At 40.9% G+C, this 14,591-nt stretch overlaps 1 protein-coding gene, 1 long non-coding RNA gene and 1 pseudogene across 4 annotated transcripts in view; all 3 read left to right on the top strand.

Moving 5' to 3' along the window:
* Positions 1-5,198, top strand: part of LOC146645201 (paired box protein Pax-7-like) — a 145,066-nt gene extending 139,868 nt beyond the window's left edge. For all 3 annotated transcript variants that reach the window (XM_085394520.1, XM_085394519.1, XM_085394522.1), the window contains exon 9: positions 373-5,198. In XM_085394520.1, the coding sequence (XP_085250646.1) occupies positions 373-488 (116 nt within the window). In that variant the 3' untranslated portion in view covers positions 489-5,198. The remainder of the gene's footprint in view (positions 1-372) is intronic.
* A 143-nt stretch (positions 5,199-5,341) lies between these two features.
* LOC146645200 (uncharacterized) lies at positions 5,342-6,020 on the top strand. Its single transcript, XR_014908979.1, has 2 exons — positions 5,342-5,679; positions 5,772-6,020. It is a non-coding gene; the product is annotated as an uncharacterized LOC146645200 (long non-coding RNA).
* Positions 6,021-11,049: 5,029 nt separating this feature from the next.
* On the top strand, positions 11,050-12,643 carry LOC146645199 (uncharacterized; annotated as a pseudogene).
* Positions 12,644-14,591: the final 1,948 nt, after the last annotated feature.

Genomic DNA, 14,591 nt, shown 5'->3' with positions numbered 1-14,591 from the left:
GTGTGTTCCTTCCTCTTATCCCTGTATCATGCCATGTATTTTGGTCTGCATCTTAGTGTTTCCGATTTTATTTTGACAGTCTTTTGTCTTGTGTTCAGCGTGTTCAGTTTTGCTTCCCCTGTTGTTATGTGTTCCCCTCTGTGTGTGTGTATTTAGCGTGTCAGATTCCCTCTGTTCATTGTCAAGTTGTCTGGTTGGGTTGTCTCACATTGTAATCCTTTTGTAAACCGTTTTGTTCTTATTCCTTTGTATTTGTATTAATTAGTTTTTGCCTTAGTGACTTTCAGTCCATTTACCATTTTATCAATTGCAAGCGGCAAGGATTCTAACAAATCTTCATTAACTCTCCATCCTGTCTTCTATTCTCCACAGCTGCTGTGGATTACCTGGCTAAGAACGTCAATCTCTCCAATCAGCGCAGAATGAAGCTGGCTGACCACTCAGCTGTACTGGGACTGCTGCAAGTTGAGACAGGCCAAGCATACTAGTACTTTCCTAACATATTTAAACAGCAGTACACCGGGTCACCAGCACAACCCACACTGCCTGCTACAACTCGCATATTCCAGAGAGCATTTGTGAGTGTGTGCCACAAACTGAGTACAAATGTGACTGCTATTTAGGTTTTTTTAAACATTATTTTATATTGGTGGGTGAAAGACTGAATGATGCAGTTTTGCAAGCTTTAAGTATTCTTCATGGAAACAACCAAACTAACAATGAGGAAGTGTTAGGAACATACTTTTTGCACCAAATTTCAGGTGTGTCAAACTTTTTAGATAACTAGAAATTTGTTATAAGCAATTAAATGTGAATTAAAAGATAATCTGAATGTAATCTTTGAAATAAAATAACTTTTGTATAACCAGAATCACAGTGAGGAAATAATATCCAGTTATTCTAATGTTACTTCTGGTTCTTTGCAAAATGTTCCAAGTGAAACAGAATCACTCTGCTCTTACTGCAGTAGTTCAACAAATAAAAAAAGGTTGAATTACAGTAAAAATGTGAATGCAGAGCACATTTTTAGGATGAATTTAAAAAAATTTAAAAATAAAATGAATTTATGGCAATGTTTCAATGAATTGTTAAAACATACTGATCTATTGCCTGTTTACATTTAGGAAAGAACCCTTTGAGTTACACACAACAGCTGAGTACCCTAAAAGTCCCTTGTAGTCTCTGTAAATCTTTGATTGATATGATTCTGGTTGTGTTGTCAGAAAACGTATAGACCATGAAAGCTACCTCGAGACTATGCATGCTGTATATCTGACCCAAACAGAATTTAAGCCACTGGATTCAACAAATATGTTGATTTTTCTCCTGTCTTAAAGAAAACACTCATCAAGAAAGATTGATCCTTGTTGACCCTTTTTATTTATTTTTAATTTCTTCCATGTGAAGCCTGGACGACTTCACCAATATTGGTGAAGTCGTCCAATGCCTACTCTAAGGAGTCCTTCTTGCTGAACAACAGAACATGGAAAAAAAAGATGAATAAGACAATAAAACAAAATGTCATAATTTGTGCATGTGTTAAGTTTGTGAAGAAGAATAACATTTCTGTAGCAGATCTATATCAGATAATTCCTCACGGGATGACTTATTCTGAGCTCTGTTCATAGCTGAATTCCAAGGACACCAAGGTCAAAACTGAGAGTCTAACATGTACTCTGATTAACTGCCATCATTCACATCTGCATCAATCACTAGTTTCTATATTTATTTATTTCTCTTCATTGTGGTTCCTTTAGTATCTACTCTGTTCATATTTATCATATAAACAAAAAATGATCTTTGTAGAACCATATCTGCAACTATATTTCTACTAATTAACATCTTTTAACAAATGCTTGTCTTCAATACATTTTTTGTAAAGTAGAACAGTGGACTGTAAATGATATCAAACAGACTGCTGATTTTAAATACTACAAAATGTTGCTGATCCAAGCAATTTAGCACTCAGAATTTAAAATTTTGTATTATAACACTAAGGATTTTGCCAATAAATATATATTTCTGTAATGTCACCCACCCATTCCCATGCCTAAAAAAAGAAAAGAAAATGCTACATAACCCCAAGTAAGTTAGATCTGATAAACCTAAAGATCCAAGTAGTTTAAATATTTTGATTAAGATGGTGCATACTTTATTTATCACAAATTCGTGACTTCACATACCTTTTAACAGTAGTTTCTAACTCATAACTTATTTTTAATTAAGTTGGTGGTTAAATGGGATTATACTAATACAGTGGGGCAAAAAAGTATTTAGTCAGCCACCGATTGTGCAAGTTCCCCCACTTAAAATGATGACAGAGGTCAGTAACTTGCACCAGAGGTACACTTCAACTGTGAGAGACAGAATGTGAAAAAAAAATCCATTAATTCACATGGTAGGATTTGTAAAGAATTTATTCGTAAATTAGGGTGGAAAATAAGTATTTGGTCACCTCAAACAAGGAAAATCTCTGGCTCTCACAGACCTGTAACGTCTTCTGTAAGAAGCTTTTCTGTCCCCCACTCGTTACCTGTATGAATGGCACCTGTTTGAACTCATCATCTGTATAAAAGACACCCGTCCACAGCCTCAAACAGTCAGACTCCAAACTCCGCCATGGCCAAGACCAAAGAGCTTTCGAAGGACACCAGGAAAAGTATTGTAGACCTGCACCAGACTGGGAAGAGTGAATCTACAATAGGCAAGCAGCTTGGTGTGAAAAAATCAACTGTGGGAGCAATCATCAGAAAATGGAAGACATACAAGACCACTGATAATCTCCCTCAATCTGGGGCTCCACGCAAGATCTCATCCCGTGGGGTCAAAATGATCATGAGAACGGTGAGCAAAGATCCCAGAACCACACGGGGGGACCTGGTGAATGACCTGCAGAGAGCTGGGACCAAAGTAATAAAAGTCACCATCAGTAACACACTACAACGGCAGGGAATCAAATCCCGCAGTGCCAGACGTGTTCCGCTGCTGAAGCCAGTGCATGTCCAGGCCCGTCTGAAGTTTGCCAGTGAGCACATGGATGATACAGCAGAGGATTGGGAGAATGTCATGTGGTCAGATGAAACCAAAGTAGAACTTTTTGGTATAAACTAAACTCGTCGTGTTTGGAGGAAGAAGAATACTGAGTTGCATCCCAAGAACACCATACCTACTGTGAAGCATGGGGGTGGAAACATCATGCTATGGGGCTGTTTTTCTGCCAAGGGGACAGGACTACTGATCCGTGTTAAGGACAGAATGAATGGGGCCATGTATCGTGAGATTTTGAGCCAAAACCTCCTTCCATCAGTGAGAACTTTGAAGATGAAACGAGGCTGGGTCTTCCAACATGACAATGATCCAAAACACACCGCCCGGGCAACAAAGGAGTGGCTCCGTTAGAAGTATTTGAAAGTCCTGGAGTGGCCTAGCCAGTCTCCAGACCTCAACCCCATAGAAAATCTGTGGCGGGAGTTGAAAGTCCGTGTTGCTCGGCGACAGCCCCAAAACATCACTGCTCTCGAGAAGATCTGCATGGAGGAATGGGCCAAAATACCAGCTACTGTGTGTGCAAACCTGGTAAAGACCTATAGTAAACGTTTGACCTCTGTTATTGCCAACAAAGGTTATGTTACAAAGTATTGAGTTGTATTTTTGTTATTGACCAAATACTTATTTTCCACCCTAATTTACGAATAAATTCTTTACAAATCCTACCATGTGAATTCATGGATTTTTTCTTCACATTCTGTCTCTCACAGTTGAAGTGTACCTCTGGTGCAAATTACTGACCTCTGTCATCATTTTAGGTGGGGGAACTTGCACAATCGGTGGCTGACTAAATACTTTTTTGCCCCACTGTATGACTTAAAAATAATAACTTTTTTGGTTACCTGAACTCAACACTCAACAGACACAGTTTAAAGTTTGCTTTCAAGGACAAAATTTTCCAGGAACAGATCCATGAAAATGAAAAACATCATCAAATTTAAATGGGACTGCACTGATCCTTAAGGTTAACTATTCTGAATTATTATCTGAATCTTTTCTGGGGGGTTTTGTTTGTTTGTTTGTTTGCTTTTTGTTGTTGTTGTTGTTGTTGTTTTTTATTATTTTGTGGTGCTGTTGATGCCATTCCAGAGAGGTTTGGGCTTTCTGAAAAGGAACTGAGAAGTTTAAGTTTGATGATTTCATTTACATTCCAAGTGATTTGTTATGTCTCTGTACTCTATAGACGCTACATACTTTTATAATATTATTAAGCTGCATTGCCACAACAACCGTGAAAACCCCTTTTGGGTGATAACCTTCTAACTTGTGTCTATATAATATATATATATATATTTTTTTTCATTTTGTTTTTTTCACTGAAAGGAAACAAAGGACAACATTAAGGATCAATTGTAAAGATTTTGTTCAGCCTCACCATTGCCAAAAACCTTTTGGCCACTTTTCTACTTGTTTTATTTAGCTCTCAGTTTGGCATGTATGTCATCATGATATTATTTATTCCACATGTATAAAGTATTAGACTAGTGAGAAATTTGGCATTCACTGTCATTTACTCCTTTCAGCCTCTTGGTGTATGTAACAATTACGTAACTGTATGTTCATTAAAACACTTCGACCAAGACCACAGGGGTTGTGCTGACTGAAGTTGTTATTTGTTGGCAGTACAATTAAAGAGAATTTAAAATCTGAACAGCATTTATTAATTTTCCTTGAATTTGTACCTTATTTGGAGTAAGCACATACATTATAATCAATATACACTAACACTAATAAGAAAACAAACCAGGCAAAACTGGCCAGTAACTGAAACTCAAAGACACTCTTTTGCACTGACTATTCAAAAGTATGGTCAGTGTTGGGAAGGTTACTTTTAAAATGTATTCCACTACAGATTACAGAATACATGCTCCAGAATATATTTTGTAACGTATTCCGTTACATTACTCAATGAGAATAACGTTGTGCCGTTATGGGTGCTTGTCTGATGCAGGGGCGTTAACACCTTTCTTATATCACAACTCTGAAGATCGATGAACGTTGTTAACAGGTTTACTGACATTCAAAAGGGTGAAACTAAAAACAAGACAAACAATACAGTCATGATATACATATGTGCAGCATAATATGCACTTATATACCACATTGCTACTACATAGCATATGTCATATGTCTTATTATATAAACTTGTACTATCGATGCTATCCCAGATGACCTCCAAAATCGCGGCTAACTAGCTTAACAAAGGGACTAGCTTTACAGCCAAATATTGCATTAGCAGGCAACTTATTGCACAAAAGCAAAGTAAGAACTTATACTTTAAGTACATACACAGCAAATTCAAAAGTGTTAAATGTTTTGGTGTTAATAGTCTTCTTGCAAAAGTAGAGTTAATTTTACTCTAAGTAGAGTCACATTCTTTTAATGTAACTCTGAGGTGTAAAATGATAGTAGTTAAAATCGAGTGTTAAAAATGAGTGTTTCTCTGTCAAATCTGGAGGTGTTAAAATGGAAACATTAACTCTTGACCTCTTAACTCTGAACTCCTACAGGGGCTATGACACCAATAGAGTAAATTCACAGACTCCGCCCCCAGCACGGCTCCAATCGAAGCTGAAGTGAAGCCGTTTCAGAACATTTTGCTCTACATATTTGAGTTGTTTGCCATGCTTGGTAAGTCATTTTTTTTACTGTGCTGCAATTGTTTACTGGATTATTTGTGCCATTAATTAGTGTCAACTAATTTTTATTCAATCTCCGCACAGGATATGCTTGTGAAGATGGAATATGGGGGAGAGCAGAAGTGCGCTGAAGTTCCACAAAGGGATGAATGAAGGACATGCATATTGTATTGAAGAAATAAGTGATGAGAATGCTGTTATTTGCATTTACCATGTCAGACCTTTTGATAAACACAATTCTAATGAAAGTGAGAACATGTATACTGTTACATCTTTCAGAAAATGTTTTGAAATTGTGGTGCACAGTTCAGAATAAATGTTTTTCAAAAACCATTGCATCTTTTTAGTAAATGTTTATTTCCAAAATAAATTTCTAGAAGTTCAGAACAGTAAAATTCCCGCTTTTTAGAATGAATTAGAAGATAACTCTTACGTAGTTAAACTAAAATAATCTTTGAGAGTTAATATATAAACTCTTAAGACCAAGTGTTAAATTATCAACTCCAGACAGATTTGGTGTTTAACACTAAATCGGAGTTAACGTACCAACTCTCCAAAAAGAGTTAAATTAACACTTTCTGGTGTGGACCCATATAGACACTTTAATAGTGTTGAAATCAAATCTGACAGTGTTAATTTGGACATGCTGGATGCTGGATGCTGGACAATCCATTATTATTTTCTTCCTGCTCAATGAAGTTTTTTCAAAATAAAGCAGTTTCTAAAATGTATTGCTTGGAGCAACCACAGAGGGTGCTGTAAACACATAATGAATAACAAACTGAGTCAAAATGATATTTTAGTGATACAACATTTTACAACTTTTATTTATAACAGAACAAAGGTATTCTGAATACTTTGGATTACTGTTGTCATGCTTTTTACAACTACATTAATGTACTATTGCTGTGTGATTTATTACTATTTCTGAAGGCTACTCGCCATATCTATACCAACTATATTTTTAAATTTTAATATAAAATGAGTAACAGTGGGTTGACATTAGATAAGACTGCACTTTTTCCAGCGATTTGTTATAGAAAACTATTCCGCGTATATATAAAACAGGTACGCAGCTCCAAACCGTAGTAAAGAGACCTCTGGCTAGTACATTGGGTTCCGTGTCGGGCTCGTGGCCGAAAATTAGCTTTACTTTATTGCCTGGTTCAACTTTGCTAGTGAGAGACAGAGTGAGGTGTTGAAAGGCTGCTCCAACTGAACTTATTGTTTCGGAGGAAAACACAAACACAGTATACAGTCAAGTCTTAATAGCTTACTTACAACTGGGCTTGTCAGGCACTCTTATAGGCTGCAATGGTTATTATTATATTTACATGCTTCCATCTCCTGTTTCTGGTCAGTGACAACTTGTACTTGTAGACTCTCCTGGCGCTCACAGACACATAATGGGTATGGCAGTCCATTCTCCCTGCAGCACAGACTACACTGCCCATGAGGCTACATTCTTTAGGGCTATGCCTGTAACACTCTGCCTATTGCCTTCATTTTAAATAATTTTTTGAAAAATAATTTTTAAAAATATTTCTTCACTTCAAGCGATGTGGCATCATGGCAAGTAGAGGTGACATGGGCCGCGAGATTGAGACACAGACATTAGAGCCTCTTAATGCGTGTTTTGTTTAGGTTTCTACCCGCGTGGAATTACCAAAAATAGAGAGGGCATAGCTTAACATATGAAACAGGAAAAAGCTGCTGTGTAATCCTTTTATTTTAACAAAGTAACTGTATTCTGAATACCACCTTTTAAAACGATAACTGTAATGGAATACAGTTACTCATATTTTGTATTTTAAATACGTAATGCTTGTACATGTATTCCGTTACTTCCCAACACTGAGCATGGTAATGTATACCGCTTGTCACAAAAGTAAGAAGAGACCTACTTCATAACTCAAGGATTTAACCTGTTATTATGACTTAACATGCTGCAGGTTCTAATCATGTCATCACCTATCTATGCCAGATCATTTAGCCAAAGTTCTATGGTCATTTCTTTGGTTTTGAGGGGGGGGGGGGGTTTGTAGTTTATTTAACTTTTTAGAACATTTTATACAAAAGGATGAACAGACAAACAGAAAACACAATGAAACAAGGAGGAGATCAGTTTGAGAACAGAAAAAGAAACAAAATACCTCAGCGCATACAAAAAGCACATGGCTATCAATACACCACAGAAACACGAGACAAGCAACAGGGGCGGGTAAAGGGTAATAGAGAGCTGGTGTAGACATCGCATCCGGTCCTGCAGCATGTCTGCGCTGGTCCAGTCGACCGCCATCTTCCCCGGGAGGGGACAAGCATTGAAGGCGTTTGGAAAGGGAGGGGGGATGAGTGTGTATCAGTTTTTGTGTATGCGTGTGTGTCCAGAGTTCAGCTGAGACAGTGTCCTTCGCCCTGCCAGGCTAAGTAAACAGTCTTCCAGCCAACCCAGGTGGCCTTGCATAGGGGAGGAACAGTCTAAGCACAGTCTGTTATCAGGGTGTTTTTGTTCAGCTCCAGCCTTGAGATCATAGCTGGCGCCGAAGTGGTAGCCGCATGAAGCGATGGTGGTTTTTACTTTAGTGCGAACAACTCATGTGAATTTCAAAGCTGTTCTAACAGTCCGACACTGGTCTCTCAATCTCCTGTTGGAGAGATGTGAGCATCTCCATGATGTTATCAAACTTACGCTCCGTGATGTTGTCCTTCTTGTGCTCAAAGAGCAGATTCTGAGAACTCACGACCGCAGTGAGCTTCTCCAAGATGTAATCAATTTTCGCTCAGAGGTCTTATTCTGAGTGCTTCTCCAAGGTGTAATCAAATTTTCGCTCAGAGATCTTATTCTGAGTGTTCACAGCAGCCGTAAGCTTCTCCAAGATCTTATCTGTGCTGCGCTCAATGAGCCCATTTTGAGAACTCACCACTCGTCCCATCGATTCAATCCCTGCAGGCAGCCTTGTGGGGTTTTAAACAGCCGATTCCGCTTTCTTTAATCTTCGATAAGCCAGGGCCAAGCCAGGGCCAAGCCAGCTCCGATCAGCAAGAACCCTGTTATCATGGCTCCGAATAGCTAGATATCTTCAACACTCAGGCTCACCCGAGCCCAGACTTCTCGTTGAGAAAAGGGTGTCAATTGCATTCAGGGACCAGTTGATCAAATCCATAATTCCTCTTTAGGTTTTAGAGAACAGACTGTGAGAGAGTGTTCCAGGGAAAAGTAATACAAAATACACAAGACTGGAAAAGGACACAAGAGGCTAAGCAGGGAAGATAAGGGAGGAGAGGAGAAAAGTGCAACCGACTTCGCCAAGAACCAGAGAGAAAAAGAAAATGTATACAAACAAGAGAAAGGCACACAGAGAACAAGTTGCTTGGAGCAAAGAAAAGACATAAAAACATCTCAGAAGTGCTTTTTATGTATTTATTTGTGCAGGTCGTCAGTATTCCCATGTTTAGGCTGCTGCAGACGTTGGTTATGCAGCAGCCCCAACATCTTGTCAACAGGAAAGGTTTATACCTTTTATATTAGATTATTGATATTGTAATAAGAGGGTTACCTGTTCATTTGTTTTTATTGATAATCATGGCTCGGTGTTGCTTTTGCACATATAGCCTTTAGAACAACGACGAAACCCATATCACCCAATTGAAGCACTTCGCTCTCGCACTGCAGGCTCCTAGAGTATTTAAAAGTAGAATGAGAGGGCCCTCTTCTCTGGAACCAGCTTCGAGTTTGGATTCGGGGAGACAGACACTATCTCTACTTTTAAGATTAGGCTTAAAACATTCATTTTTGCTAAAGCATATAGTTAGGGCTGGACCAGGTGACCCTGAGTCCTCCCTTAGTTATGCTGCAATAGACGTAGGCTGCCCGGGGATTCCCATGATTGCATTGAGTTTTTCCTTTCCAGTAACCTTTCTCACTCACTATGTGTTAATACACCTCTCTGCATTGAATCGTACCTGTTATTAATCTCTGTATCTCTTCCACAGCATGTCTTTATCCTGTTTTCCTTCTCTCACCCCAACTGGTCGCAGCAGATGGCCACCCCCCCTGAGCCTGGTTCTGCCGGAGGTTTCTTCCTATTAAAAGGGAGTTTTTCCATCCCAGCCTGGGATGGTCAATTTAGTAAAGTAAATCCGTTGGGCATCTTTCTTTGCCTTTAGACAATAATTCTGATGGCAAAAAAGCCAAACGGGGCAGGCAAAAGAAAAAATAAATAAATAAAAGGGAGTTTTTCCTTCTCAGTGTCACCAAAGTGCTTGCTCATGGGGGGTCAAATGATTGTTGGGTTTTTCTCTGTATCTATTATTATAGGATATACTGTACAATATAAAGCGACTGTTGTTGTGATTTGGCGCTATATAAATAAAATTGAACTGAATTGAAACACAGGGTTGAACATTATATCACCATGTTTGGTCCCCCGGTGTTTGCACAGGCGTGCCTCCTCAACCCTACGAAATTGTCGTGGTCTGGGTGGTTTTCCACAGCATCGGCTCCTCCCCACTGGGTGGAGTCTTTGTTGTTCCTCACCTGATGGCAATCGTACCAGCAGTATTTATGACCGGCGCACTCAACTGGTCTTCGCCAGATTATCTGCCAACTTTAGTCAGTTCTCGGCCTCATGTCCGTTCCTTGGTGACTCATCGTGTGTATTAACCGTATCTCTGTTTTTCTCGTCAGCCTCTGAAACCCACCTACCAAGTTCTCCTGGATACCAGTTTGCTGCCGCCGGTAATCCCTCTCCGTTTTGGAACTGCCATTCTCTCCTGCCTGCCTCCCTGCATTGCATACAGCACCCACCTGGACCTCTCCTGCCTCCCCCCTCCACGCAACCCCACCTGCAAGCTTGTAAGACAGCTCAGTGTACTATCCTTAGATTCACTCGCAACCCTCTGTGGGATTCCCCTGACTGCTCTCTCCTCTGTTTCAGTGCCCTGGCCCGCCACAGTTTCCCCTGCCCAGTACCTGCACCCAGTTATCCCTGCCATCTAGTTATCATCACAGTATTTTCTCTCGCCTCAGACATCTAGTTTATGTTCATTGATTCTAGTCTGCACTTTCTGTTAGCCTCTGAGCATTGTAAAATAAAATCTCTTTTCGTTACACCTCACCCCTGGCCTCCGGTTTTGAATCTGCACTTGAGTCCATCCCATTTCCACAGGCCACTGCGCCATGACAGAAATTCCCCATCGCTTGGGAAAAGTTTGCAACCATGGAGCGCCTCGGCATCGTACAGCGCTCGAATAGTGCCTGGGCCTCTCCGCTACACATGGTGCCCAAATCAGACGGTTGATGGTGGCCGTGCAGAGATTTTCGCAGTTTGAATAATGTCACAGGTGATATGTAGGGCTTTCAATGATTTTGTCCTATCATTGCCTATACCCAGGGGATACCATACCCTGCATTTACGGACTTCCTAAGATCCACAAAGAAGGTGTCCCACTCAGACCCATTGTTAGAGGCATAAACTCAGCCACTTACAACATTTCGAAACACCTTGCTACCATTCTAGCACCTCTTGTGGGGAACACCCCACATCACATCAAGAACACCACTGACTTCACCGACAAGGTCCAGAAGCTTACTCTGGATCCAGATGAAACTATGGTGTCCTTTGATGTCTCTTCACTTGCATGCCTACCACGGAGGCAGTGGAGACTGTCAGAAAATGACTACAAGAAGACAGCTCCTTGGAAGATAGAACCAACTTCACTCCCAATCAGATTTGCACACTGTTAGACCTCTGCCTTACCACCACATATTTCATATACAATGGGGGTTTCTACAGACAAAAACATGGATGTGCCATGGGCTCCCCGGTGTCACCTATTGTAGCCAACATTCACATGGAGGAAGTGGAAAGAAAGACCCTTGGCTCTTTTAAAGGGAGAGTACCTAGCCACTGGTACAGATATGTAGACAACACCTGGGTCAAAATCAAAACATAAGAAGTGGAATCCTTCACTGCTCACATTAACGCTGTGGATAAAAACATCAAGTTCACCAGGGAAGACACAAAGGATAACTGTTTGCCATTCCTGGACTGTGCCGTGTGCATTGAAGAGAATGGAAACCTCAACCTCTTTGACTCCCACCACCTTCTGGAACACAAACTTGGAGTAATAAGGACCTTACAACACTGGGCAGAAACTGTTCCCTCTAAGTCTGAAGGGAAAAAGAAGGAACACACACATGTAAAGAAAGCTCTTAAAACATGCGGTTTTCCTAATTGGTGTTTCATCAAGTCAGCAAGTCAGCAAAGATGCACAGAAAAGAAGACCAAACACCAGCTAAGGGGGATAAGAAAGACAAATGCAACAACATCCTCTATGTAGCTGGTATATCGGAAAAACTCAGGAGAGTCTTCTCCAAGCACAACATCCCAGTTTACTTCAGACCCAGCAACACACTCAGACAAAAACTGGTTCATCCAAAAGACAAAACGCCTAAACACAAACTTAACAATATAGTGTATGCTGTACAGTGTAGCGAGGAATTCCCAGACCTCTACATTGGAGAGACCAAACAGCCACTTCATAAACGTATGGCACAACATAGAAGAGCCACCTCCACGGGACAAGACTCAGCTGTTCATCTGCATCTAAAGGACAAAGGTCACTCTTTTGAGGATGCAAGTGTTCACATTTTGAACAGAGAAGACAGATGGTTCGAAAGAGGATTGAATGAAGCCATCTATGTCCACTGTGAATGGCCATCTTTGAACAGAGGTGGTGGTTTACGACACCAGCTGTCTGCCATCCGCAATCTAGTTTTGAAATCCCTTCTCAGGCGCCTTAACGCCCACTCGCATCCTGGGCCATCTAACCTCAGGAAATCACATGATAGGTTGGGGCTAGGTTACACAATGAACTCACCTGAAACCTTGGCTGATTGTGACCTACACCCATTTTCACACTTTAGCTCGTGTGTTTAGGTAGAGGATCAATAGGGGGTCCTTTGTCCCTCTTGAAGGGACACTCCCTTAGGGCTTAAATCTGGGACTCTCCACAATTTGACCCTAGAACTGAAACATCTTCAAATAACTTAAAGAAGTCCAGATGCTTTTCTTTCCAAGCTCCTCCCTAGAACTAACACGAGGAATTTTGCTACTGCTGTGTCAAAAGTGAAAAGGGAGGTTGACCCTGCATTGAGGTGAGAACGAGGTTCAGATGTAGCAAAAGTCTACTTGTTTTGTGGAGCTGGGCATATGCTAAATCTGTGTCCTTCATTTGAAGGAACATTGCACAGTGAAAGATTTTCCTTTTTGAAAGAGAATGGGGTGTATTTTATAGCTGTATGAAGCAAGGACTGTAGGAAATGTGTCGTGTAATCAGAAACACCCATGTCCGCCCCAAGAAGGGAGAAAGTTTTTCAGTTCAAACTAAAGGAGAAGGAGAACCATCACATGAACATGAAGGGTCTCTGTATTCTGTTCAAAGCAGTGGTGTTACTGGGGTCAGTGAGCAAAACAGTGCTCTCTCCATAATCCCAGTGAGTGAAGTCCAAGAAAGGCCCCCAGTAACTGATAACATATACTTTTCTGGATCCTGGGAGTTCAGCATCATTTTGAAGGAAAACTGGCATTCTCTTATGTACAATGGGTCAATAGAAAATGGTCAGTAGCCATATCATCTCAGAATTGCAAGTAGTTGAATTGGATTTAGAGAACTACTATGAATTGTCAGATTTATTTACACAGAAAAGCATGCCTGTTCATCGATGCAACATTCCCCAACAGGAAAATGTCAACAGTTGACCACACTTACAACATATTAATGTCTTGGAGATAAATTTCGGGGTTGACCTACTGATTATGACCAATGTTGTTAGAAGTCAGGATGGAGGTCCCTATGCAGTATAAACTATACTAGGGTTGAATGGCGAATTGCCCTCTTAAAGGAGATTGTAAGACTGAAATTGCTGATGTTATGCTGCTAAATCTATGCAGACCAAGCTCCTGCAGCATTGTATACGGATCAAATAGCCCATAGAAATAGGTAAGCGCCACCCACACGGACCTCTGAGGGACATGGTCGAATGTATTCTCCAAGTCCACAAAGCACATCTAGACTGGTTGGACAAACTCTCATGCAGCCTCAAGCAAGGATAAAGAGCTGGTCCAGTGTTCCATGACCAGGATGAAAAGCCCATTGTTCCTCCTGTATCTGAAGTTTGACTAACAGATGGACTCTCCTTGCCAGCATAGACTTTCCCAGTGAGGCTGAGGAGTCTGATCCCACTATAGTTGGAACAAACCCTGTGGAAACCACCATCCCAGTCTGCCAATCCAGAGGTATCACCCCTAATCTCCATGCAACATTGTAGAGGTGTGTCAACCAAGACTGCCCTCCAACATCCAGAGCCTTCAGGCTCCTGCCACCAACACCCAGAGCCTTCAGGCCCCTGCTACCAAGGAGTTGTCTAACTGCCTCGGTGACCTTGCCCCAGAAATAGACATCTCCGAACTCCTCCCACACCCAAGTTTTTGCTTCAGCCACTGTGTGAGTCATGGTGGCTTCCTTTACCTCTGGTGTCCATCATTTGGGGGGGGTTACCACTACGACAGGCACCAACAACGTTATGGCTAGGGATGGGAATTGAACACCGATCCTTGTTGAGAACCGGTTCCCACTGTTTCAATACCTTGGAATTGTTTGCCATTTTTGCAAACAATTCCCCTATCGATTCCAGTCGCCTCGAATGATGTCACCATGTTGTTTTACCCAGTAGGAAACATGGTGCCTAAGCGGCACAAACGCTCAAACGCTTACTCTACAAATATACAGAAGCATTTGCTCACAAAACACTAGATAACGTTAAATGAATGTTGTGTTTTTGATTCGCTCCGAACTAGTGAAGCTCAACCCAGCAGCAGCGGTAACGTTTGCATGTCTTCT

Source organism: Rhamphochromis longiceps, linkage group LG20 (genome assembly GCF_057381845.1).
Source record: "Rhamphochromis longiceps isolate RC_006_pf linkage group LG20, R_longiceps_female_GT1.1, whole genome shotgun sequence".
NCBI classification, from domain to species: Eukaryota; Metazoa; Chordata; class Actinopteri; order Cichliformes; family Cichlidae; genus Rhamphochromis; species Rhamphochromis longiceps.
Note: the sequence above shows the minus strand (reverse complement) of the source record. Positions and strands in the feature narration are given on the sequence as shown.